Below are 27656 nucleotides of genomic sequence, written 5' to 3'. Positions count from 1 at the left end.
TACAATCCAACTTTGAAGAGCTCCTGTGACCTTGACCTTGAAGCAAGGTAAACCAAACTGGTATCAAAATATGGGGCTTACTTTGCCCTATATATCATATATAGGTGAGGCATTAAATCTCAAAAACTTCAGAGAAAATGTGAAAAATGTGAAAAATAGCTGTTTTTTAGACAACATTTATGGCCCCTGCGACCTTGACCTTGAAGCAAGGTCAAGATGCTATGTATGTTTTTTGGCGCCTTGTCATCATACACCATCTTGCCAAATTTGGTACTGATAGACTGAATAGTGTCCAAGAAATATCCAACGTTAAAGTTTTCCGGACGGACGGACGGACGGACGACTCGGGTGAGTACATAGACTCACTTTTGCTTCGCATGCGAGTCAAAAACCCAACAGAGTTATTTCCGGAATTCGTCTATTCAACTGACACTATTCACTCAGTCAAGCAGTAAACCAATCAGTCATCTCGTTAAACATACACTGTCTCACCCCCAGTCAAGCAGTCGACCAATCAGCTATCTCGTTACACACTCACCCCAAGCAGCCTATCAATGTGGTAGACGAGAGCGAAGCCTACATGGTTCTGTGTCGGGCCCTCCTCCACCATAAACTTGGCCCGCGTGACTGTGTGGCCCGCGCTGGAGGTGTTGTAGTAGACGAGGACGGACCCGCCCCGAGCCCCCTGGCCCGACAGCGGCTTGACGTTGGAGTAGCTTATGATGCTCCGGATTCTTACTGCTCTCTGCCAGTCTTTCTCTTGCTTGCCTGCACGCGTACAAATGTGTGAATGAAAGCGTACATGAATACAGACGTGGACTTGTGTATGCAAGCACTAACACACACACACAGGCATGCACCTGTGCATGCACACACATACACACACTTTCTGAGCAGATATTTTCCATACAAGTCTCTGACACAGATTATTTGGAAAAATAACAAATGTAAAACGGTACCTTAGTAACCCACAAGTACATTTTTTCTTATTTTGTCTTAAAGATAATTGAACAAAACTGACACAGCTGTAAATCTGTACTCTAGTAAACCTACAAGCAAATTCTCTCATAGTTTTCTCTTAAAATTACTTTTTAAGCATTATTTCACAAATTAGCATGAACCAGACTTCCAATTGACATTATATAATAAGGTAAAAACTATATCCCTCCATCATTTCATTTCTACATTTCATGGGTGAGCTAATGCTAGGACCTCTTTAAGGGGAGACCCCACACAAGGCAATGTTCAAAAATCACAAAACTATGTGTTTTGGGTTTATAGCTTTTGGGGGCTGATAAACATGTCTACTTTCATTTTTTTGTCTTTTCAAGTGTAAAATGTTATCAGAAATATACAAATAAAGAGTTTATTGTAGTCATTAGTTGATGTGTTGGCCTTTGTTTCAAGTGAAGAAGTTGATTAGAGCTCATTTTCCAACGAAAGCTGTTTAGGCTTCCATATAGTAGATCAACACCATACAAAAGTATTCTTAATTTCCGCTGCCCCATTCAGGTAGCTGCATATATATCTTCTTCACAGAGGTCATTCACCTTTGAGGCCCATGTGAGCCATCAGCCGCTTTTCTCGGCTACGCAAAGCATCCTCCTGAATGGCTCGGCTGCGTTTGATGCAGTCCTGCATCTCTTTGACCTTGGCCCATGGATCGACCTTGACGGCTTCGCTGTCCTTGACCTTCAACTTAACGTCCGCAGCAATTTCGTTCTCCTTGACTCCCTTGTTCACCAGCGGCTGTTCGTCTCGAGAGGGGAAAGCCTTTTTCTTGACGAAGAGTGTCGTGCCCAGGTTAGAGTGGGGTGAACCTGAGTTTTTGCTTTTAAACACCACCGTCATCTTACCTGGAGAAAAAAAACGCATCCATAATAAATAACAGCGACTTGATTGCTTTCTAAACACCACTGGCACTTTATCAATGGGGGAAAAAAACCATCCTTAAATGAAACTGATTTTGTTGTTTCGTAATTACCGTTGTCATCTTACCTGAAAATAAAACATCAATAACAAACAAAATTTAATGCGATTATTTGCCTCAAACATGTGATTCTACAGGCTCTCCATAATTGAGCACAAAGTTGACTTTGCGAAGACTCGCAAAGTCTTTATACCAAAAATTCAGTCCCAAAGCTTTGTGCATTAGCTTCGTGAAAAAGACCTCGCCCAATCGAAATTAGGCTTATGGATTGATCCCTTTTTTTCTTTTTTTTATACTTCATTTCCTTTTAGTTACGTTTCTTTCATGTCATTTCAGTTTATGATAGAGTGGCACTTGTGAAAACTCAAGGACCAACCTCACTGTGCGATGGACAAACACAAGACAAGCAAAAATGATACCTATATCATCAACCACAGCGGAATCCCCTTTATGAGCCTCCATCTTCTTCTTCTTCAGCGTTACAGAATTGTCTGGTTACGTGTGAGCTCGTTTGCCCATTTGGGTTCCCCACACTATACTCTGAGAGCATAGTCAGCTTCACTCCGCTTTCGTTGGGTAGGCATGCTGGGTATTTTCGTGTTTCCATAACCCACCGAACTCCGACATGGATTACAGGATCTTTTCCGTGCGCACTTGGTATTGTGCTTGCGTATACACACGAAGGGGGTTAAGTCACAAGCAGGTCTGCACATAAGTTGACCTGGGAGATCGGAAAAATCTCCACTCTTTACCCACCAGGCGGCAGCGACCGGGATTCGAACTCACGACCTCCGGATTAGGAGGCCGACGTCTTACCACCAAGCCACTGCGCCCGTCTTTGAGCCTCCAATATAAGACTCACCTCCCCTTTTAACACCTTGCTTTTTCAGACTTTCTGTTCATAACATCTGTAAATTGACCTCCATTTTTAAGATTCAAAAAACAAGGTAGATTGTTGGAACGTTTGTTATTGACAAAACAATACATTCACAGATAATTCGACCCAACAGTCTTTTAAGGGAACAGACAAACGTCCACTCGTCAGGAAGCCGAGCGAATGAATTTATAAAAAACTCTATCATAAAAAAACAAGAAGAGCAAACGCTCGATCGAGTCACTTTCGCAGTTCTGAATATTATATGAGGCATCAGATGGACAGGAAGAAATTGCTATTCACAACACAATGAGTCACGTTCACATAAAATTTGAGCCCGGTCACTTTTATAGTTTCCGAGAAAAGCCCAACGTTAAGTTGTGTGTTGCCGAACAGAAAAGGCTAGTTATCTCCCTTGTTTTTCTGATAACGTTCGTAAAAGGCTACAGATGTAAATACTTTGATGTAAAGAATAATCCTACAAAGTTTCAATCACATCCGATGAACTTTGTCAAAGATATAAAATGTCTAATTTTTCCTTTGACGCTGACCTGTGACCTTGAAAAAGGTCAAAGGTCAACGAAACCATCGTTAAAGTGTAGAGGTCATTGGAGGTCACGACTAAACAAAATATGAGCCCGATCGCTTTGATAGTTTCCGAGAAAAGTCCAACGTTAAGGTGGTGTCTACGGCCAGCCGGACGGCCGGACGGCCGGCCAGGCAGACTAACACTGACCGATTACATAGAGTCACTTTTTCTCAAGTGACTCAAAAATTCATTCGCTCGGCTTCCTGACGAGTGGACGTAAACTGATAGAACTATCAAGATAAGTTTTGTGTTGATATGTGTTTGTCTGTTCACTTAAAAGACCGTTGGGTCGAAATATCTGTGAATGTCTTGTTTTGTCAATAACAAACGTTCCAACAACCTACCTTTCTTGGTTTTTTTTATTCTGAATTTTGGAATGTTGGCAGGGCGGGGATGTAGCTCAGTCGGTAGCGCGCTGGATTTGTATCCAGTTGGCCGCTGTCAGCGTGAGTTCGTCCCCACGTTCGGCGAGAGATTTATTTCTCAGAGTCAACTTTGTGTGCAGACTCTCCTCGGTGTCCGAACACCCCTCGTGTGTACACGCAAGCACAAGACCAAGTACGCACGAAAAAGATCCTGTAATCCATGTCAGAGTTCGGTGGGTTATAGAAACACAAAAATACCCAGCATGCTTCCTCCAAAAGCGGCGTATGGCTGCCTAAATGGCGGGGAAAAAAACGGTCATACACGTAAAATTCCACTCGTGAAAACCACGAGTGCACGTGCGAGTTTCAGCCCACGAACGCAGAAGAAGAAGACCCTCCTTTCTCAGATTTTTTTGTTCATAGCCTTTGTAAAATTACCCCCATTTTAAGACTCCCTCCTTTTTAAGACTCCCTCCTTTTTAAGACCCGATTTCTAAAGATTTTTGGAGGTCTTAAAAGGGGGCTTCCACTGTACCAGCTGTACTGTCTACTCACTCTCATGTTCAGGGGTGGAGGAGAAAACCACGAAAGACTTGCAGCTGGAGTCGGAATTGCAGTGTTCCATGGCCGCGGTCAGAGTGTCAAAGGTCATGACGCAGCCCCACAAGACCCGGGAGTCAGTGCATGGGTAGTCGTACTGGCCGGGGAAGTTGGAAGAGTCCAAACGCAGGTAGTTGTCTGGCTGGGGGTTCTCTTCTTCGCCCTGGAGTTAATATTGTTCAAAGAATGAGAAAATCACAAACATATAAGACCCAGGGGTGGGACTCTCTTGTGATGAAAAAAGAGGAAATCCCTTTTTCTATAAGGGGGGGGGGGGGGGGGGGCGGGTTTATGCTCCCTCGAATTTTTTTTAAATGGTACATTAAAATCTGTACAATCTGGTGCATTCTGAGACTAAAATTCAACTCGTTTGGATTAGGTAAAAAACGACATTCTCCTCACACACACACACCCCCCATACAAAAACAAAAAAACCAAAAAAAATTCACACAACAATGGTAACATTGTAATGGTGCATACGTACGTAATGAACCATGTATCCATAATCCAATACTGGCAATAGTATGATTCAATGCATTGAAGCTCAAAATGACTATTAGTTATCAGGGGTTTTCAGTCAGCACAATTTATCTCTCAAGCCTCCAGTGTTCTGTTCCATCTTCACTTCTCTCCATATCATTCAGTCAACAAGTTATAGATACTGTGATGAAATGGGACGCGGAAAAATAGATTACTCCAGCGGAATTCGTAAGTTGTGTCCACGGAAATCCGCGGATTCGCGGAAAAGTCCCACCCCTGAAGACCAGTGGCATGCAATGATAAGACCAAGAATAAATTCCCTGTTTCCAATTCCCCAACCGGCCCTTTTTTTCCCACCGACCCTAGAACTTCTTTTGACCCTTCAAAAACAAGAAAAAAAGGCCAATCACTCTATTAAGAACACATAATCCCTTAAAACAAAGAGGCCGAGAGAGAGAGAGAGAGAGAGAGAGAGAGAGAGAGAGAGAGAGAGAGAGAGAGAGAGAGAGAGAGAGAGAGAGAGAGAGAGAGAGAGAGAGAGAGAGAGAGAGAGAGAGAGAGAGAGGGAGAGAGAGAAGGGTTGGAGAGACAGACAGAGAGAGAGAGAGAGACGGAGAGAGAGGGAGAGAGAGAGAGAGAGAGAGAGGGAGAGAGGGAGAGAGAGAGAGAGAGACAGACAGACAGAGAGAGAGAGAGAGAGGGAGAGAGAGAGAGAGAGAGAGAGAGAGAGAGAGAGAGAGAGAGAGAGAGAGAGAGAGAGAGAGGAAGAGAGGGAGAGAGAGAGAGAGAATCCCATTACAAAAGTGAAGCAGCAAGACTGCACACTATACAAAAACTGACAATATTAAGATTTAGCCCCCGTTTAAGCTTCATCGTCACACTGAACCAATCCAAAAGTTGTTGCTCTTCTTTCAATGTATCGCACCACTTCCACGGGGCTATATCAGGAGTATGCACAAAATCTCACATGCGCTGCTCCTGGCTTTCCTCTGCCAGCGATGTTGTTGTCGTTGATCCCTTCGTCTTCCTCATCCTCTTCATCCTCGTCTTCATCCTCCTCTTCCCTTTGGATGTCGTCCTTGATGGACAGACGGTCCTCAAACCGTCGGTTGACCTTCTCCTTCAGTCTATGGTACCCCTCCGAGTCCTCATCCTCTTCCGTTTCAGCTGGTTGAACAAATAAATAAATAGGTAAAACAACTAAACAGATAAATAAATAAGTAAATAAATGAATGAATGAATGAATGAATGAATGAATGAATGAATGAATGAATGAATGAATGAATCAACAAAAAGATAGACCGCAATTTTGCATCCTTTTAGAAAAAAAAACTTTGCCACATTTCAGCAAACTTTTTTCACAGTGGGAGAGGGGTGGGAGGGTGGGTGGGTATGGAAGGTAATACCCAATGACTGCCTTGTACTTTCAAAAATTGCTGAAACTATTATGTCCATTTTGGCACCCACACTGACACACAGACATAGACAGTGCACATACACGATAACACAAATGAACTGTGCGACACACAGCTCGACACTCACGGTATTTTTTCACCAAGGACTCCAAGTAGTTGACGAGGTCAGACGGAGAAATGTCCAGGTGGTGGATTCTGTCCAGTAAGTCCCCCACGTCGGTGCGATCTTCAGGCGGCGCCTGTCGTAGCAAAGGGTCAAGGACATTGGTCCCAATAACACGCAGATTGATTTTCTGATTCAGTCCCTTGCAGTGGCCGATTTGACACTCCACACCTGATCAAAACACAAAATTATATCATCATATCATCAAGTTCACAACAGTATTACGTTTTCTCAGAATATGGAATATGTTGATGTTAGAGGATTTGTGTTTTTGTGTTTCAGTATATTTCTTCTTCTGCATTCCCGGGCTGTTTCAGTATAAACTATATAACCCACCGATTTTTCTGATTTCCCAGGTCAACTTCTGTGCAGACCCCGCTAGTGCCTTATCTCCCTTCATGTGTACGCGCAAGCACAAGACTTTAAGTACACACAAAAAAGAGTTTCAGTATATAACCCACCGAACTCTGGACATGGATTATAGGATTTTTTACGTGTGTACTTAAAGTCTTGTGCTTGCGTGTACACACGAAGGGGGATAAGGCACTAGCAAGTCTGCACATAAGTTGACCTGGGAGATCGGAAAAATCTCCACCCTTAACCCACCAGGCACAGCCGAGATTTGAACACTCAACCTTTAGCTTAGGAGGCCCGCATCTTATCCACTAGGTCATTGCGCACGTTCCAAAAAATCTAGTATCCAACTCACCGACATCTGAGCCTTGGAGCACGCACTCTGAGCTCCTGTAGCAAGCTTTCTCTGACAACTCTGCTTCGTCCAAATCTGTCAGTTTTAGCGTCTTATGTTCGACCAACACAAAGTCCTTCAGCTGCACACGTGGCAATGCTACGTTTCCAAGGGGAGATGACTGCAGATACTCCATAAGATACGCCACATCCAACGCCAGCTGTAGCAAACATAGATACAAAAAACTTGAACATGAAAATTTTTTTTAAAGGGAGGAATAAAAAGGCGTAGGATATGGCGGAACACATTCTAACTTTAGCCCCTCACACACACACACACACCCCAAACCAATCTTAAATCTTTCCCCCTTGTAACTTTAGGATCCTGTTTACTGTTGGTAAACAACATTTCTATTTTAAGACTCTCTCCCTTGTAAACCTGGTTTTTCAGCTTCATTTTCTTCAATTTCATTACTTTATTGTCCCATCGCTGGGAAATTCGGGTCGCTTCCTCCCAGTGGAAAGCTAGCAGCAACGGAGTCGCGCTACCCAGGTGTCTGCGTGTTTAGGTGTATTCAGCCACCTGCACTTATGGCAGAATGACCAAGGTCTTTTACGTGCCATTGTGATGACACGGGGGTGGGACATGGCTTCCGTCTCTGGGTCTGCACATAAAGTTGACCCGTGTCCGTCCCGGCCCGAATTCGAACCTGCGACCTTTCGATCACAAGTCCAGTGCTCTACCAACTGAGCTACCGGGCTTTTGTGGTCTTAAAAGAAAGGGACCATTGTAATAAATGATGGCCTGTTCCGTTATCAATTTTACCAGAGGAGGGAAAGTTACTTGGGACATCTCCAAGTCCTAAGTTGCAAGGAACAGTTTAGTTTTGTGTCTCCCATTTATCATGCCATGAATGATGAAACTCAACAAGTCGCGTAAGGCGAAATTACTACATTTAGTCAAGCTGTGGAACTCACAGAATGAAACTGAACGCACTGCATTTTTTCACAATGACCGTAGTCCGCCGCTTGTGCATAATGGAGTGAAACTGACGAGCCTGTTCAGCGCGGTAGTGGTTTCGCTGTGCTGCATAGCACGCTTTTCTGTACCTCATCAAAAGTATTTATCGAAAAAAATAAAAAAAACGCCCGGGGATATCATTCCCAGGAACTCTCATGTCAAATTTCATAAAGATCGGTCCAGTAGTTTGGTCTGAATTGCTCTACACACACACACGCACACACACACACATACACCACGACCCTCGTCTTGATTCCCCCTCTATGTTAAAACATTTAGTCAAAACTTGACTAAATGTAACAAAAAAATGACCCCAGCATTTGTTTTTCTTTTGCAGCTGTTTTTTGTCAAGGCAAAGAAAAAACGGATAAGAATAAGGATAACAATCGTGAATAAAAAAAAGTAAGATTGGTTGGAGCGCAAAATGTCTTATTATATCGCCCATTGTCTGTGAATCTTACATTTTTTTTAAAGTGGTGAAAAAAGTTTTAGGGTTGGCACAAACAGGTCAGTTTTGGTTACCTTAATCCAGCATTTTTGTTTTCACCTAACCTATTCTATTTTAATCCAGCTTATAATGTAATGTAGTGTTTATAATATCTTCATTTGAAACCCGTAATGTCAAAAACATATATGAACAAGAAGGGCAAAGCCCACACGACTCACATGCTGAACAGACCTTGATCTTTCTTTCAGAATAATTTTACAATAAAACTGAGAAAAACAATATTTTACACATTTTTCCTACCAAAATACATGTGACCTTGACCCAAGGTCAAGGTCATCCAAGGTCATGCAACACAAAGCTGTTAATTCAAGACATAGGAAGTACAATGGTGCTTATTGGCTCTTTCTACCATGAGATATGGTCACTTTTAGTGGTTCACTACCTTATTTTGGTCACATTTCATAAGGGTCAAAGTGACCTTGACCTTGATCATATGTGACCAAATGTGTCTCATGATGAAAGCATAACATGTGCCCCACATAATTTTTAAGTTTGAAACAGTTATCTTCCATAGTTCAGGGTCAAGGTCACTTCAAAATATGTATACAATCCAACTTTGAAGAGCTCCTGTGACCTTGACCTTGAAGCAAGGTAAACCAAACTGGTATCAAAAGATGGGGCTTACTTTGCCCTATATATCATATATAGGTGAAGTATTCAATCTCAAAAACTTCAGAGAAAATGGGAAAAATGTGAAAAATAGCTGTTTTTTAGACAACATTTATGGCCCCTGCGACCTTGACCTTGAAGCAAGGTCAAGATGCTATGTATGTTTTTTGGGGCCTTGTCATCATACACCATCTTGCCAAATTTGGTACTGATAGACTGAATAGTGTCCAAGAAATATCCAACGTTAAAGTTTTCCGGACGGCCGGCCGGCCGGCCGGCCGGACGGACGGACGACTCGGGTGAGTACATAGACTCACTTTTGCTTCGCATGTGAGTCAATAAAAGCATCAAGGCAAAATACAAATCCCTCCCTGTAAAACTCATATCACTTTATCAGTCTTCGTTGTGAACGCCAAAGAAGTGTACGCTGAGAAAACTGTAGTGCTGACTTGAATTCCTGCTCATTAAAAAAAAAAAATTCAAACAAATGGAGACTTATAATTGAAGAGAAAAAAAGTGAAAAAAAAGGAAAGGCAAGCAAAGTTTTCTGACTAGTGAATGCATCTTGATTCTACACCGCTGTATGCCAGGAAAAGGTTACTAGGTCCATATAGCGAATCAATAAAAATGGTTCATGAATCATTCATACCTATCCAGCGTGTTGTTACCCAGTTAAATCTTTTTTCTGAACCTTTTTGAAAGGAAAGAATGAAATATTCAGCAGTGTGTGCTTTTTTCATCCAGCGCCACACATTCGCTTCACCAGAGCAAGTCAGCTTCAATCTTATTGATGTCCACTCATGCATGTAACAAGTTAATTGGCATGGGAATGGGAAGTAGGAAGATAAATTCAGGCTTTTGCCGTGCTGCTCCAGTTACTGCTAGAACACCAGGTTCTTTCTGTCTACAAATGTAGAAGTCAAGACTATAAGTATAACCTAGCTAGCTCAGCCTAATAAAATTATATGCAGGTTCGTGTCTACACCATGCCAGTGCCAGTGAGAGACAGTGTGTACTGTACAGTACACAATTCATGTTCCTAGCCATTCTAAATGAACAGAAATTGACGACCTTCCTGTTTAGGCCTAACACCAAAAAATACAGTTTCCAGTTCCCTGACCAACCTTATAAAAATGTCTTTCTTCCTGACCCTCAAACTCCCTTGACACTTTAACAACGAAAAACAACAAAATTCCAAAACTCGATTTAGCAGACTTTACAAGGAAAGCTACTCTTCTCTGACACCTAGGGGGACACAGCTTGCAGTTGCACAAGTTCCAGCAAAAAAAATTAAAAAACCACATGCGCCTTGGTAAAAAAAAAAGACTTTAAGTTTGATAATGCAACAACAAACCAAATTTAACCAACCTACCAACCCTACTCTTTTTGGCCCTGTCATCGGAAAAAAACATGATATTTTTTGGTGGGCCTTATCTGAATTATTATACAGGGTTCCACAAAGTTTAAATCACGATGTACGAACTGAGCACTGCAAAATCAGTATCAAACGTGGGAAAGTACCGTATTTGACGGATTACAAGACGCACCGTTTTATAAGCCGCACCCCCGACTTTTAACAAAATAATTGGGATGAGCTTGGTATAGGCCGCGTCACTATATTAGCCGCCGTCGAAAAAAATATAATCAGATCGTGTCAATCAATCAAAACAACCAGGCAAACGAAAGTACGGTATTTGGCGAAATCGGCTCCGAGAATAAACAAGTGAAACAAAGAAGAAAAGTGAAAAAGTTTGAAGAAAAATATCAGACACACAATTTGTAACCAACACACACATATAGTCCCGCCCGGAATAAGCTTTTTTGGGATGATTTACAACTTTTGCGCACATTTCTAGCAGACGAAAACACAACATGGCGGCTCTCGCTCCCCCAACTATCGCGAGACACAAAAAAACGAAATCTCGCGCGCGCGAGATCCTGATACATCCGGTGTTTCTCTGTACGCTATCTTGTCACGACGACTTGTTGACAAACGAAGATTCGCGAAAGAAAGAGAAAAGCGCCGAGTCTTGAGTAGAGAGCAAATAAAGTACCGGTAATCGCTAATCGAGCGAAATGAAAATCCGCGGCGACTTCCATTAGGTGAATGCTATTCAAGTTTAGGTAACGTTTTAGCCGCATCTTTTTATAAGCCGCAATGCGATTTTTTTTTTAAAAGTCGCGGCTTGTAGTCAGTCAAATACGGTACTGCATACGATTCGATTACAAAATGGAGTGGTACAAAAGTGGTTTGAAGTAAAAAAGTGTTTCAAAGTAAAATTCAATGCAGTAACAATGGTTGAATAGTAAGTTAGTGTACATGAGATAACTACTGAACTGATAATGAATTAGGGTAAAGGTTTAAGCTCTCAGTCACAAAGAAGGGATTTTCTTGTTCAAACACATAGAGTATAGACACACACAGAGATGGTTTTTCCTGCACAACACCATAATCATCTAGCCTACTCAGCAAGTACAGGGTCACGTACTTTAAAGGTACACCTTCCTGTAAAACTAAAATTCCACTCACCATCTAAGATGAAGCCAGACTTTCCCATGGAATAAGAACATCCCTCCATTGAGACACATACCAATAAACCAACATCCTGACTGCTTTCCGTGCACAGTGGCATTTTGTTTTAAATTAATTAATTTCTTAAACGGCACTAGTGTCAATGTGCAAAATTAATTCATAAACAAGAAGGGCAAAGCCCATACGACTCACATGCTTGACCTTTACATGACCTTGACCTTCAGCTAAACCTAGCAATGACATACACTAAGAACTGCTTTACACATTTTTCCTACCAAAATACATGTGACCTTGACCCAAGGTCAAGGTCATCCAAGGTCATGCAACACAAAGCTGTTAATTCAAGACATAGGAAGTACAATGGTGCTTATTGGCTCTTTCTACCATGAGATATGGTCACTTTTAGTGGTTCACTACCTTATTTTGGTCACATTTCATAAGGGTCAAAGTGACCTTGACCTTGATCATATGTGACCAAATGTGTCTCATGATGAAAGCATAACATGTGCCCCACATAATTTTTAAGTTTGAAACAGTTATCTTCCATAGTTCAGGGTCAAGGTCACTTCAAAATATGTATACAATCCAACTTTGAAGAGCTCCTGTGACCTTGACCTTGAAGCAAGGTAAACCAAACTGGTATCAAAAGATGGGGCTTACTTTGCCCTATATATCATATATAGGTGAGGTATTCAATCTCAAAAACTTCAGAGAAAATGGGAAAAATGTGAAAAATAGCTGTTTTTTAGACAACATTTATGGCCCCTGCGACCTTGATCTTGAAGCAAGGTCAAGATGCTATGTATGTTTTTTGGGGCCTTGTCATCATACACCATCTTGCCAAATTTGGTACTGATAGACTGAATAGTGTCCAAGAAATATCCAACGTTAAAGTTTTCCGGACGGACGGACGACTCGGGTGAGTACATAGACTCACTTTTGCTTCGCATGTGAGTCAAAAACTCCAACCCTGCACAGAAAGCCGTCAGGGTGCTGAATGTCGGCATGTGTCCAAGAGGCCCACATGATTTTATCCAATTTGAAAGCTTGGCCTGATTTCAGATGGTGCGCCAAATTGTCCACATGCAAGGAAAGGACCTTGTCCGTAAGTAAAGGGTGGGGGCGGGGAGTGCAATAAAGCTCAGACGTCACAAAGCACCCAGCTGCTTTCCTGATTTCCATAATGGATTCATATTGTTGTCCCAAAATAATCTTTTTGTGCAGAACCTGTCATAATGATAGCGCCCAGAAGCTCCCTTGACTACTTATACGCAGTGATGCACTGTTACGTAAAGATCCCAATTTCACAGTGAAAGGCATGCATGAACCTCATTGAAAAATGAAAGACAAAGAAGAGGCTAACAGTAACAGTAACACAACACTATTTTTGCACATTATCCCCAAGCGGGCAGAAAATTTTCCCAACCACAAAAAGTCTAAAAAAAAAAAAAGAACTTTCAAATACATGTGGATATATATTCAGAGAACCGCAAAGAAGACCTAAAGTGAAATGAATTCTGCTGACCTTGACTCTGAGCGACCATTGCAGCGAGGCCACTGTTCCCATGGTTAGCGGTGAACCAGCCTCCATCACCATCACCAGTCCTTTCTGTCGTAAATCCATGGAGATGTGGTCACCACGGAGACAGTAACCAAGCAGACTGATCAGGTTGGGGTGCTGCAAGAAACGCAGCAGGAAAATCTCCCGCATCAGCAAGTAGTTTCCCATGGGGCCACAGAAATCGGCGTTGTAGATCTGCTTCATGCAAGCAATCTTAGTCTGGACATCATTAGCCTGGCTTTTGATGGCCAGTAGCTTCCGCCGCTTCCGCTCGCGGTCCCGATCACCATCATCGCTGGAGTAGGAGTTCTGCGGATCCTCCAGCCGCTCGATGTACTTCCGGTTGGAAGAGCCGATGCTGCCCTGGATCTGGAAGGCGTTGATCTCCTTGCAGGACATGGGGCTGTGCAGGTTGAGCTCCAGCATCTTGTCCTTGAGCACGATGGCCACCCCGTCCGGGTCACTGGCCGACTTCCAAGTGGCCGGGTACAGCAGAGTCAGCACCTCTTTCACGCCGCTCACCTTCAGCCCAGAGTTGAGCTGCTGCCTCAGGTGGGTCATCACCTTCAGTCTGGTTTCGGGGTTGAACAGTTTGTGTCTTTGGGGAGCGGCCTGATAGCGAGGTTTTCTCTTTCCCATGCTGGGGAGGGAGCTGCGCGGGGAGGCGCGGGCATCCTGACTGTTGAGAGTTCTGTACGCTAAGAAGACGCCGACGAACAGTGCAACGACTACGAACACGACCACCTTGTTGCACGAGCGCAGGCGTTGCAACCGGCGTCGACAAAGCATGGCGGCTGTGCTCACCCTGACCAAGGCTTCCTTCCTCTGCGACCTTCTGTTCTGGCCTTTGGAATGGACTGTACCTGCAGCTAGAAAAAAATATTGTTTAAATTGTAATGTATGCCAGTTACAGAAACAATTGGTGTGTGTTTGTTGATGTGTGCATGGGTGTGTCAATGTGACTGTGAGAATTGAAATTATGTACCATACTTTTGGAACTATAACTATAGCTGATGGGGTCTATGTCGACCAGAAGAGTGGGATTCCCTGTAGGTGGAGTTCCTGGAGAGGGATTCCCTGTATACAGGGAATACCACAGGATTTAGTTCCTGTAGCGTGTCGCTGATATCGCTGAAAGTCACGTGATGCTTGGCGACATCGGTAGAATTTGATGTTTTTCAATCTTTTTTGATATTTCTTAGAAATTCGAGTATGGTTTGCAAGTTTTATTGAAAAACTCCACCCTGTGGGATTCCCTGTATACAGGGAATCCCCCTCCAGGAACTCCACCTACAGGGAATCCCACTCTTTTGGTCGACATAGACCCCATCAGCATAACTATAAGGCGCAACTTTTTTCTTCAACTTTGTACCCAGCGCCCTATTGACCGGGGTCAAAAGATGAGTGCCTGTAATCTAGGGCAGGCAGCTGGTCTCAGCTAAAAATATCACATTATGATTATCACTATCAGTCATTGACTGATTGAGTGATTGACCCGAGGTCAGAATTAAGGCCAACCACCTATTGGATTGCACTGGCCTTGATCTCACTGCACATCCAGGAGAAAACATATTCCCACTCCCATGTATATTCCCACTGTTTACTTCCTTTGACTTGCGGCCAATACACAGAAAGCACCTTTTGTGTGGATTTTTCTCATTTTTTAAACTTTAAAAGTGGGAGTTGCGCCTATTTCAATTTCAACGAAGAACTTTATAATATATACATGCATAGTCCCAAAAATATGGTATATTATTTATGTATGTGTTTGTGTTTAATCAATAAACACAAACTGAACACACACACACACACACACACACACACATCAATCTATCAACGCAAGGTGTCAACACACACACACACTGTAAAAACAACAACATTCGCAAGTTGCATACTTACAATAACAGTATTAACACACTAAGAGTAAGACCTGACCCAAGCACTAAAAGCATCCACCTTACAGTTACACGGAAAGAGGTCCTTACAGTACAATTCATTATTACCCAACAGGTGAAGTTCAAAAATATTAAAATTAAATGTTCAATCAACCGAAATATATTGTTATTATTTTTCGTAGTAAGATCATGCATAGGTATTTCGATACGCAATCAGGCAGAAATGGTTTAATGACCCACAGTAGCAACTTTTATATTAAACTCACGTTACCGCCCACTACATCCACCTGCCATATGCAGCGATCACTTGTGCTTACCTTGCCTCTACCTGCCAAAACACATTCTTATCTCTTTGGAGCTGTCATACTCTAAGGCAAACAGACGGATGTTTGCAGTGAAACGCCCTGAATGAGTTATCTACCTTTCATTCATAAAGCAATTATATTTTGAAAAAATACAAGAACTCAGAATTTCTTCTCTTGATTGGCACATGCTTGTAGCTAAAATATATTTCATCAGAAAAACATCGTTATTTTATTTTTTAATCTGCTTCATGAGGTGTTTTTTTTATTTTATATCTGATAATTTGATGCGAACCTAATCTTCATTGCTCCGTGTCACTTCCTGTGGTTCTTGTGTGTACTTCTCGCATCAAAATGAATGCGCCACCGACTTTCGAAACGTTTTTGCTGTTTGATGGAGAAAAGAAGTACGTATTCTGACTGCTAAACAGTTATTGTTATTTTGTGTGTCATTGGTCACCTTCTGAAACTGTTAAGATCGTGAATGAATTAACGCTTAACGGAGCAACTGCGTAGACAAAGCACAGGCGAAGGTATCGTCCACTGGACTACTACTATCACAGAAAGACTACTTTCTGTGATAGTAGTAGTCCAGTGGACGATACCTTCGCCTGTGGACAAACCAAGCCATTCACCCATTGACTGTCTACTTCTAGTTCTAGCAGTAATTTTCTTGGAATCCCAGTGGTTTATCTGATTTGATTCTTAAACCCTACAGGTTGAGTCAGCTGGCTTTCCTCTATTAAGAATCAGGCTCCACCCAGCCCTTTCAAACTCATTTTTCCCCCGCACAATCTCCGACTGGAATAATAATAATAATAATAATAATAAATGAGCATTTATATAGCGCAACATCATAACTTTACAATTATGCTCTTTGCGCTTGACACATGGAATAAGTTGCCAACACTGGTATCGTCGGCCCCCTCCCTGGAGTCGTTTCGCTCCCGTCTCGGCGGCAGTCTCCTGCAGTCGGGCATGAGAGTCCCTTGAACGCACTCTCCTCTGTACATAGTTTTAAACCTCCCCACCTTTTTAATCTCCCTGTTTGCCGGAGCTAGCCACTCTCGGTAACTGTGACTCAACCGCAGGACTCGGAGACGTTCGCAAGAACCCAGTCCTCTACGGAAGAAGAAGAAGGACACATGTTTTTGTACTGTAATATATATTGCTTTGACCGGTTGGGAACAGCGAACCAGTAAGATTACTAAGAAGCTTCTAAAATTAACTAAAGACGGGTACCGCTAAAGACCAGAGGACAGCAGTAGTTACTCTCATTCTGTTTTGTGTCCCGAACGCAGTCCTTGCTATCCACTTTCCCATTACAAAAAAAGGAGTTTTGCCAAAATGTATCACTGAGGCAAAGACCAAAGCCAGATAGTGAGAAGGATTAAAGGCTCTTCTATGTTAGTTGTAAAATGTTACCTCCAACTTATGATCTTTCTTGGGGTTAGCAGGGGCAGTGCAGCGCTGAAAGTCCACAAAATGGTGTACTGGCCTTTGGCTAGTACTTCTCATAATTTTACTAGCCAGAGAGCAAATGTTAGTATTTTTACTCGCCAAACCAACCATTTGTTTGGCGAGTAGATTAACATTTCTACTCGCCATCTACATGTTTGTACTCGCCATGGCGAGTAAAATACTCACCACTTTCAGGCCTGCAGTGTGTTTGCTAGAATCTGAAATTTAAAACAAAACTGTTAGTTTCTGATCTCAGAGAATGTTATGCCAAGAACTGATTTTGTTTTTTTGTTTTGCAGAATCATTATTGAGAAGGACACAAAAGTACCAAATGCAGCCATTTTCACTGTGAACAAGGAGGATCACACCCTGGGCAACATGATCACAACGTAAGTGCCTTTAACTCATTCAGGACGCGTCTAAATTGTCCCTCATGTTCCCTCCCGGCGCACGATTTTGACCCATTTTTAAAAAAAATCAACAACACAAAATAACCTTACCTACCTTACATTTTTGCAAAGTTTGAAACTTGCTCTTTTAGAAAATATATGAAACATTTGAAAGAACATACCTTTTGTTGTCTTCACATCCAGTCAAACTACCTCTTTGAAGCAAAAAATCAATTTCTATGTCATGGGTTCATCATACACAATGTCATGATCGACACTTTCATTGTCCGAATCATCACCCAAATCATCGTCCATTGGCACAAACTCGTCACCAGAATCTAAAATATCATCTCCACTATCATCATCACTTTGGTCAAGATCAGAACTGTCCTGAATAACAAGTTCTAGCACTCTTTTCAAGTTAATACGTCTTGTAGCAGAACGATCTGCCATCTTGGAAAAGTCAAAACACGTGGGTCGCACACCCTCAAAAAAATCAAATTATTCCCAACAATTGAAGAGAAGGAACTGTTTACAGTGAATGGTTCCACTGTAGACAGGCAGAAGTTTATTGTGGGGGTTGTTTTCCTTGGTCAGCGGGACCGTTCACACCGTTAAAAATTCGTGATATCCGTCAGATTGTAACTTCCAATGTGTCGGCAACGCAAAGCACAGCTGCCTGTCTTCCAATTCCGACACAACGCAAATGAGTTAAATCTAGTTTGACACTGACAGTTGTACTCGATGCACTGCTAAAAAGTTCAACACGCTTATTTGAGACGCTCATTTAAGAGTAAAGTTGAACTGTTTGGCTGATCTGTTCTTTTCCTCTTGCTTAGAGTAAAGCTGATCAAAGGAAGAAAAATGTGCTTCAAATTAGGCAAAAAAAGATTCTTTTTATATTTAGTCAAGTTTTGACTAAATATTTTAACATCGAGGGGGAATCGAAACGAGGGTCGTGGTGTATGTGCGTGTGTGTGTGTGTAGAGCGATTCAGACTAAACTACTGGACCGATCTTTATGAAATTTGACATGAGAGTTCCTGGGTATGAAATCCCCGAACGTTTTTTTCATTTTTTTGATAAATGTCTTTGATGACGTCATATCCGGCTTTTCGTGAAAGTTGAGGCGGCACTGTCACGCCCTCATTTTTCAACCAAATTGGTTGAAATTTTGGTCAAGTAATCTTCGACGAAGCCCGGACTTCGGTATTGCATTTCAGCTTGGTGGCTTAAAAATTAATTAATGACTTTGGTCATTAAAAATCTGAAAATTGTAAAAAAAAAAAAAAAATTTATAAAACGATCCAAATTTATGTTTATCTTATTCTCCATCATTTGCTGATTCCAAAAACATATAAATATGTTATATTCGGATTAAAAACAAGCTCTGAAAATTAAATATATAAAAATTATTATCAAAATTAAATTGTCCAAATCAATTTAAAAACACTTTCATCTTATTCCTTGTCGGTTCCTGATTCCAAAAACATATAGATATGATATGTTTGGATTAAAAACACGCTCAGAAAGTTAAAACAAAGAGAGGTACAGAAAAGCGTGCTATCCTTCTTAGCGCAACTACTACCCCGCTCTTCTTGTCAATTTCACTGCCTTTGCCATGAGCGGTGGACTGACGATGCTACGAGTATACGGTCTTGCTGAAAAATGGCATTGCATTCAGTTTCATTCTGTGAGTTCGACAGCTACTTGACTAAATATTGTATTTTCGCCTTACGCGACTTGTTTGTTCTTTCCTCCACGTTATACATGAACTCCATTTCTTTTCAGGCCTTTTTTTCCTCATTTTTTGTTGGTCTTCAAACCAGATGTTTCTGTGCAGTAATTTTGTGAACAATGATTACAGTCAGCTGCTGAAGGACCCCCAGGTGCTCTTTGCGGGCTACAAGAACCCCCATCCCCTGGAGCACAAGTTCATTGTGCGCATTCAGACCACCGCCGACTACACCCCTTCTGAAGCCATGACCAACGCCATCACCGATCTTCTGAGTGAAGTGTCGCTGCTGGAGGAACGATTCAAGGTGAGTGCTGACCAGTTGATGTGTGCTTTTTCCTCTTTTTCATTCGTGGGCTGAGTTCACTCATGTTTTTGCACAAGTGGGGTTTTAAGTGTGTGACCGTTTTTACCCCGCCATACAGGCAGCCATACGCCGCTTTTGGAGGAAGCATGCTGGTTTTTTTTTCGTGTTTCTATTAACCCACTCAACTCTGACATGGATTACAGGATCTTTTACGTGCGCATTTGGTCTTGTGCTTGCATGTACACACGAAGGGGGTTAAGCCACTAGCAGGTCTGCACATAAGTTGACCTGGGAGATCGGCCAGGATTTTAACTCACGACCTTCCGATTAGGATGATTTGTGTTTGGTTTTTGCCATGCACATCATTGTGGGGCTTTTAATCAGTAAACATGCATGAGGCCGATGTTGTATCCACTAGGCCACTGCGCCCGTCGTGTGGGGTTTGAGACATGGGTTTTCACAGGTTCAGTGGAAGCCTCCTTGAACTAATTTATTCGTGTGAGCTGTGTCTCCTGGATGTCATAGAACACAATCAAATGTTACTTTTTCTTTTTTGTAATCTTATGGGGGCGGTCAGGGAACCAATTTGTTTTCCAAACCTGTGTACACGTTCTTGGCCCAGACCTTCTTCAAGAATGCTGTTTGCAGAATCTTTATGGAATTTTACCTTCAGGTAAAGCCACATTCAATGATTCACTAATGAATTAGTTCTCCTAATGATACTTTATTAGATTTGTTGATTTTGTTCTTCTTTATTAGGTCTTCATAATCAAATGATAATCTCTTGTTAGACTAGGTCAACATTTTCCCTTTTCTGAGCCTTTGAAGCAGTTTTGAAAAGCTACAGAACAGGTCAAGTCCAGGCTTTTAGCCTTATGTATTTGTTAACCATTATTTTTATGTATTTTAACTATAAACTGTCTTTCAGTGTGTGTGTTTGTTGTACCGTATTTGACGGACTACAAGCCGCAACTTTTTTTTTTTTTAAATCGCATTGCGGCTTATGAAAAGATGCGGCTAAAACGTTACCTAAACTTGAATAGCATTCACCAAATGGAAGTCGCCGCGGATTTTCATTTCGCTCGATTAGCGATTACCGGTACTATATTAGCTCTCTACTCAAGACTCGGCGCTTTTCTCTTTCTTTCGCGAATCTTCGTTTGTCAACGAGTCGTCGTGACAAGATAGCGTACAGAGAAACACCGGATGTATGAGGATCTCGCGCGCGCGAGATTTTGTTTTTTTTGTGTCTCACGATAGTTGGAGGAGCGAGAGCCGCCATGTTGTGTTTTCGTCTGCTCGAAATGTGCGCAAAAGTCGTAAATCATCCCAAAAAAGCTTATTCCGGGCGGGACTACATGTGTGTGTTGGTTACAAATTGTGTGTCTGATATTTTTCTTCAAACTTTTTCACTTTTCTTCTTTGTTTCACTTGTTTATTCTCGGAGCCGATTTCGCCAAATACCGTACTTTCATTTGCCTGGTTGTTTTGATTGATTGACACGATCTGATTATATTTTTTTTGACGGCGGCTAATTTTGTTGCGCGGCCTATACGTGGCTCGTCCCAATTTTTTTGTTAACAGTCGGGGGTGCGGCTTATAAAACGGTGCGTCTTGTAATCCGTCAAATACGGTACATTGCAGAACAACTTAGATTTGGGGTCATTTGGATGACAGCATGTGATGACAGGGGACATCACCTAGCCTGGGACAGAGTGCTATAGGCTGGGTGATGTCCCTTCTCTTGTAACCCTCTCAATCCTGTATGCACACATTCAAATTTAATTCAGGGGTGGGACTCTCTTGTTGTGAAAAAAGTGAAAATCCTTTTTTCTGGGGGGGTTCGGGGGCATGCTCCCCCGAAATGTTTTTAAATGGTACATTAAAATCTGTACAATCTGGTGCATTCTGAGACTAAAATTCAACTTGTTTGGATAAGGTAAAAAAAATACATTCTCCTCCATACAACATTTTTTTGTTTACAAAAATTCACACAACAATTGTAACATTGTAATGGTACATACCATGTATCCATAATCCAATACTGGCAATAGTATGATTCAATGCATTGAAGCACAAAATGACAATTAGTTATCAGGAGTTTTCAGTCAGCACAATTTAACTCTCAAGCCTCCAGTGTTCTGTTCCATCTTCACTTCTCTCCATATCATTCAGTCAACAAGTTATAGATACTGTGATGAAATGGGACGTGGAAAAATAGATTACTCCAGCGGAATTCGTAAGTTGTGTCCGCGGATTTGCGGAAAAGTCCCACCCCTGTTAATTATAGTCTTGTTCACTATGAGCATGCTGTAAACAGCGTTTCCTAGGCAATAATTGAAAGTGCCCCCCCCCCCCTTGTCCTTCTACCCTTTACCCTCAAGACATTTGATGGGGCTCAAGTTTGTATGCACTGTGGTTGATTTATACACGTCCTTATTTTTTTCAGTGCATAATTGAGATTTATTATTTTCTCGTATTTTTCAGGAGTCTGTGAAGGACAGGCAAGAAGGAGACATCTGAAACCACGTTGCTTCACGTCCCCCCAGCCATCATCGTCCGTCATTCATCATGGTCGTTGTAAATAGAACTGTATGGGAGAATGTTGTGAGAGAACGGATTGCAAGAACTGAATAAAAAAAGAACGTACTAAAGGGTAACATCAGGAGTGTGATTGTTTTGTGGTAATTAATTCTCTCTCCCTCTATTAAAAATATTTTTCTCTTAATTTTTGTTTAACACACACCCACACTTGCACACAGAATCCGGACACAATATCATTATCAATAAAACACATTTAATGACAAGAATACTCTCTTTGTACTTTTCAAAAGCAGAAGATAACAAACAGGAAAATAAACTTGCTGAAAACTTGACAGCATTTAACCTGTTATATAAAGATATGAAAAAAAACTGAGGACATTCGAAGAAAACAAAAAATTGAAAATTCAAATGCATCACTCTACACAACAAATACTGAAGGAAGATAAGCAGACGAAAAAGAGCTGATTTGCCTTGAAAATTCAAATTAAAACAAGCCTGCAAAAGCCGAGGCCAGTACTTCAGAATATCAAATCATACTGAGGGGGGAAAAAACCGATGCTGAGAAAACAAAACTGCAGGCTCAACATTATCACTTGGCAATGAAGACATGTCTGTAAAACTAACAAACAAGCCCAGTAACTCTAGAATGCATGTATCAAACATCACTGATCAAAAGGAAGCTTAGAAAACAACCAGACTTGCCTTTATGACTTGAAAATGAAGGCATGTCAGTACAAAAATGAGACCAGTCACTGTAGAATATCAAACGATACTGACGAAAACTAAAGGATACTGAATTAACAAACGGGAGATATGCGTTTACAGCATGAAAATGAAGACATGTCTGTACAAGAACAAGACCAGTAACTCTAAAACATCCGGACAGGGAGTAGAGAGTGCTCTTTTCCTCCATGCCCATCATTCACAGGTCCACTGGAACTGTTCATCACGAAGACATCTTCATTCCCTGAAAGCAAATTTTGCAGAAAATGTATTAACCCTTACACTGGTGCAATTGTGTAACACATGTTACATAGCCACTGGTGAATTAACAGAGAGAAAAATAAAGAAAAACGGACATATAGGTTTTCGCATCCATGGGAGGTAATCGGAACCGACCAAACAGACTGAGCCAGTAGCGCGACATATGTCGTGACAACCAGGTGACAGTATAGCTAAAGTAGCGCGACAACCAGCTTAAGGGTTAACAATAACATGTCAAGTAAGACATAGGCAATCTGAAATGATTTTTTTACTGCAACCACATATAATTCAACACATTTTTCAGACTGAAAGAAATGGCTGTTCAAAATTGACACCTGTTTGAGGCAGTATTGTCTATTCTTAAAATTCCTCCTCTATAGCACTAATGACATCACAAAGTTCACATGCACTCCAAAATTATGAGATTTCCTACACATCATCACCCTTCTGAGGGAGTTACAGGCATGAAAATTCTCCGTATTTTTGAAAAAAATAAACCGTATTTTTTTTATTTTCCGTATTTTTCCTTCTTTTTTTTTTCCCTAGTCATAGTTATAGTAAAATAGTTTTGGGGCCATGTTTGAATCCAATTTTAAGGCTCAGATAGCCCCAGATTGCACCAAATTGCACCCTTGAAAAAAAAATTTTCGGGGGAGCATGCCCCCGGACCCCCCTAGAAGTCTTGGCGCTTCGCGCCTGCGAAATTTGGCGCTACGCGCCTGCGAAACTTGCCGCTACGCGCCTGCGAAACTTGCCGCTACGCGCCTTCGAATTTTTTTTTCAGTATTTTTTTTCTTTCAGTTTTCATGCCTGGAGTTAGCACTCAAGTTTTGAACAATTGAACCAAGTACTTATATTGACGGACGATGTAACCTTCAAGATGCATTCCTTATCGAGCAAGCGTTCATGTTTACCACCACAGATGTTTTCCGGATTTTACACATGTGTAAGAGTATTCTTGTAACAAAACTCTTGCTGAAATTTAATAGCTCGGCTGCTTATTCTGCACAGATAAAATTTGTTGTTGAATTAATTTTGTAAACGACACCTCTGTTAATCTGCTAACTTGATTCAGGAAGAAAATCCCACCCTGCACAGAATTAGCCACACTTTCTTCTTCTTCTTCTTCTGCGTTCGTGGGCTGAAACTCCCACGTACACTCGTGTTTTTGCACGAGTGGATTTTTACGTGTATGACCGTTTTTACCCCGCCATTTAGGCAGCCATACGCCGCTTTCGGAGGAAGCATGCTGGGTATTTTCGTGTTTCTATAACCCACCAAACTCTGACATGGATTATAGGATCTTTTCCGTGCGCACTTGGTCTTGTGATTGCGTGTATTGTACACACGAAGGGGGATAAGGCACTAACAGGTCTGCACATAAGTTGACCTGGGAGATCGGAAAAATCTCCACCTGAACCCACCAAGCGCTGCCGGGATTCAAACCCACGACCTTCTGCTTTGGAGGCCGGCGTCTTACCACCAAGCCATTGCCCCCGTCAGCCACACTATCAATTATTGGTGTTTGTCCAAGGGCAAGGATGCTTCTCATTCTATGTGAAAGCCTAGGCAGATCTGTGGCCGTGAAGAGTATTGTGTACATGAGTAGAATGGTACAGTGCAACCTGTCCTGGTGACCACCTCTCCATAACAACAACCTGCCCATAACAACCACCCCACAGGATCGCCGACAAGTGTCAAGTATTAATAATAATAATAATGGACATTTGCTATAGCGCATAATCATGTATATGCTCAATGCGCTTTACAATAACTAGAATTAACATAACTAATGATAAAACCATACACAATGAACAAGACCCACAATCTACATAACATAGCATACTCAGCATACTCCATGCAAGCAAACACAAAAGCTTAACACACTCCAAGCACGCAAGACCAAGCAAACAGGGTAAAGACAAAACAAAGTCATACAAGCAAAACCATACAAGCAAAATTAATACCGAACTCCATGCAAACAATACTCAAAACTCAAAAAAACATGACAAAGCAACGGAATGAGAAAAAGCCATATATATACATACAAATTCAACACACTCCATGCACGCAGGGGGGGGGGGGGGGGGGGGGATATCATGTGTATGCAAATGAAAAAAGATGCATTTTCAGGCCTGTGCGGAAAGAGCCAGAGGAGGCAGAGTGACAGGGAGAGAGTTCCAGACGAGAGGAGCAGAAACAGAAAAAGAGCGCTCACCAAAAGATTTAGTGTTGACTCTCGGAGTGGAAAGGATAGAGGTGTCTGCTGAGGAGCGGAGTGTCCTGCCCGGTGTGTATGTCTGAGTCATGTCTGTGAGGTATGCGGGTCCTGTCTGTGTGAGTGCACCATAGGATAGGCATGCGATTTGGTTTAAACAAAATTTTATTTAAAATTTTTTCGCATGAACAGTTCAAAACACACAGCTAGGACACGCACTCAAGCAAATGCTTATATCACGTGACCAGAACAATACTAAATTACACACATTTTCGTAATGGTGGACATAACAATAAACCAAAAGAACAAATTGAAAGAATGGGGATGGGGAACTAAATAGGAACAGAAGAGAAAAAGGGAGGGGGAGGGGGGAGAAAGTATTTGATCTTGATAATTACACGAGTTCCATATCAGCCACCTGTCTCTAACGGCCACTTTTGGTGGCTCCTTTGAGCGGTCGTTAGAGACAGGTTTGACTGTATCTTTACATTTCTATGGTTAAACTTACCTTGGCTTAATTAAGGGGGGAGTGGTCACTTCAGGTTCTTCTGGATGTCCTTGATGATCACCTCACTCTCTGGAAACTTGAGCTTGCGAGGCGGCCCTTTCTTCAGTCCCGTCCAGATTACCTCTGAGTCTGAAAATAAATCATGGCATATCGATGTCGTGATGGAATTTTGGCATAACTCATTTTAGACAGCTTTTCAGGAGCCAAAACTGATTATGTATTTTTATTATAAAATAGTGTTTCGATTTGTACCTGGTATTGATGGAATTGGAAAGATAAAAGAATGTTAAATCATGTATTGAATTTGTTCATTGTATTTTTTTTTTAAAGAACATTTGTCATGGAGAATGATTTACTAAGTCTAAAGCACGAAATCGCCAAGAATTGAGTTAGGCCAAAATTCCAGGACCAATACGATATGGCATATATGACCTTTAAACTTTCAAGTGAGCACCTCCACACACACACCCAAACACTTTGAGGTGATCCATTCACACATTCGCACTCACTCAAATTTTCTCCCTATTTTGTCTACAAAACCTGACTTCTACCGAAGAAAGATAAATAACACACACACACAGACAGAAAGAAACACACTTTGTTGTGATCCACACACACTCGCTCTGTTTTTGTGAACAAATAAATGACTTTCTCGAAGGATGTTTTTATCCCATGTAAAAAGTCTGGACTTTCAATTTTCTTATAAGGCCAAAAAGAAAAATATGTCTGTTTCCGGTAACCCGACCGACCCTATTTTTAAGCGCCGACCCTAAAATGTGTTTTTTTCGCTTTTTGCACACACAAAAATATGAAGTATACTTTATTTAGTTTCAATATATCTAAGGTCAAAAACATGTGCTAAATAGGTGCAAGTAAACTAAGGAAGCGTTTAGAAAATTAAAAAAAACACGTAAAAAGACGTTAACAAAACGTAAGACAAAAGTAAAAATTTAAAAAAAAAAAAATAATTTTTAAAAAAACGACTGACTGACCCTATTTTTTTCGGCGATGTTACCGGAAACAGACATATTTTTCTTTTTGGCCTAACCTACCCTTGCCAGAGTTTGGGGTCAGTGTGACCTCAAAGCTGCCCCTCCGAGGCTTCTCGGGGTTCAGCGAGATCTTCACATTTTCAAACTTCTGGCGAATATCGGCAGCCAGCGTCTCCGCTCGCCGCCTGAACACTTGTCAGGATTTGCTGTGACAAAAAATAAGAGAAAGAATTGCACACTTCAAATTCATAGAATTTAGCCGTTACAGCTTACCTATAGAGCTAGTCAAACTCTTTCTCACACTTCTAATTCATAGGATTAAGCCGTTACAGCTTACCTGTAGAGCTAGTCAAACTCTTTCTCACATAAAATCTGGGCTGAAAACCCTGCCAGTCTTCGAAAACGTGCACCGAGTGGTTACGTCCCTTGTGGTTACGTCCCTTGAATGAGAAGGAAAGGAATTTTAAGATGAAGCAAATTTCTAAGTTTAAATAAAAATATTTGGTTGAACGAATTTGAATTTTGACCCCATGAATGTAAAGTACCTAAGCTCGATCATCAGTACTATCGAAGGGAGAGCTTTTCAGTGTGGAGTTTATACAAAATCAACGAAGACGAATCAGAAAGCTGAATGTTGGGGGAAAGCTGAACGCGTTACACGACATCAAATTTCTCGCCTCAGTCGACTCCAATGGAAGTGGCAGAAACCGCTTGTGGTAATCTCGGAACTTTAGCATGTTAAATTCAGAGGCATTTAAGTCTCCATATTTGTAGAACCTGCACTTGTAATCATAACAAGTCATTTTAGATCCCTTTGAAGTTACGGAATGAACTCTGATGAACTGTACGAATGCATTTCATTTACATGGGTCAAAGAAGGAATTATCCGTGTGAGCGAACAAGGGAGACAACTCTTTCGTGTAAATGATGTCCCATGGTTGACAACGTACGCCATTTTCGGTGCATTTTCGTCGATTCAACAACCAA

At 41.5% G+C, this 27656-nt stretch overlaps 3 protein-coding genes across 3 annotated transcripts in view; 1 reads left to right on the top strand and 2 right to left on the bottom strand.

Annotated features, from left to right (window-relative positions):
- The window catches only part of LOC138975293 (uncharacterized), a 28636-nt gene extending 14277 nt beyond the window's left edge, over window positions 1–14359 (bottom strand). The window contains exons 1-7 of the mRNA XM_070347950.1: window positions 13300–14359; window positions 7126–7324; window positions 6381–6587; window positions 5806–6005; window positions 4314–4521; window positions 1551–1856; window positions 539–768 (exon numbers count right to left, since the gene is read on the bottom strand). Coding sequence (XP_070204051.1) covers window positions 539–768; window positions 1551–1856; window positions 4314–4521; window positions 5806–6005; window positions 6381–6587; window positions 7126–7324; window positions 13300–14124 — 2175 coding nt within the window. The 5' untranslated portion in view covers window positions 14125–14359. The remainder of the gene's footprint in view (window positions 1–538; window positions 769–1550; window positions 1857–4313; window positions 4522–5805; window positions 6006–6380; window positions 6588–7125; window positions 7325–13299) is intronic.
- A 1449-nt stretch (window positions 14360–15808) lies between these two features.
- LOC138975292 (DNA-directed RNA polymerase II subunit RPB11-a-like) lies at window positions 15809–22083 on the top strand. Its single transcript, XM_070347949.1, has 4 exons — window positions 15809–15939; window positions 17293–17382; window positions 19249–19423; window positions 21911–22083. The coding sequence occupies exons 1-4, from the start codon at window positions 15887–15889 to the stop codon at window positions 21944–21946; spliced, it is 354 nt and encodes a 117-aa protein (XP_070204050.1). The 5' UTR covers window positions 15809–15886; the 3' UTR covers window positions 21947–22083.
- A 120-nt stretch (window positions 22084–22203) lies between these two features.
- On the bottom strand, window positions 22204–26865 carry LOC138976745 (selenoprotein H-like; the record flags this gene model as incomplete). Its single annotated transcript, XM_070349628.1, has 3 exons — window positions 22204–22934; window positions 25678–25806; window positions 26730–26865. Coding segments are annotated over 2 exons (240 nt in total), but the record flags the coding sequence as incomplete, so codon positions are not given.
- Window positions 26866–27656: the final 791 nt, after the last annotated feature.

The sequence above is a fragment of the Littorina saxatilis genome, linkage group LG9, assembly GCF_037325665.1.
Source record: "Littorina saxatilis isolate snail1 linkage group LG9, US_GU_Lsax_2.0, whole genome shotgun sequence".
Taxonomy (NCBI): domain Eukaryota; kingdom Metazoa; phylum Mollusca; class Gastropoda; order Littorinimorpha; family Littorinidae; genus Littorina; species Littorina saxatilis.
Note: the sequence above shows the minus strand (reverse complement) of the source record. Positions and strands in the feature narration are given on the sequence as shown.

Coding starts and splice junctions, on each gene's coding strand:
- LOC138975292 (XM_070347949.1), top strand. CDS start 15,887: ATGAATGCGCCACCGACTTTCGAAACGTTTTTGCTGTTTGATGGAGAA. Junction 15,940..17,292: donor CTGTTTGATGGAGAAAAGAA/GTACGTATTCTG, acceptor TTTGTTTTGCAG/AATCATTATTGAGAAGGACA. Junction 19,424..21,910: donor TGCTGGAGGAACGATTCAAG/GTGAGTGCTGAC, acceptor CGTATTTTTCAG/GAGTCTGTGAAGGACAGGCA.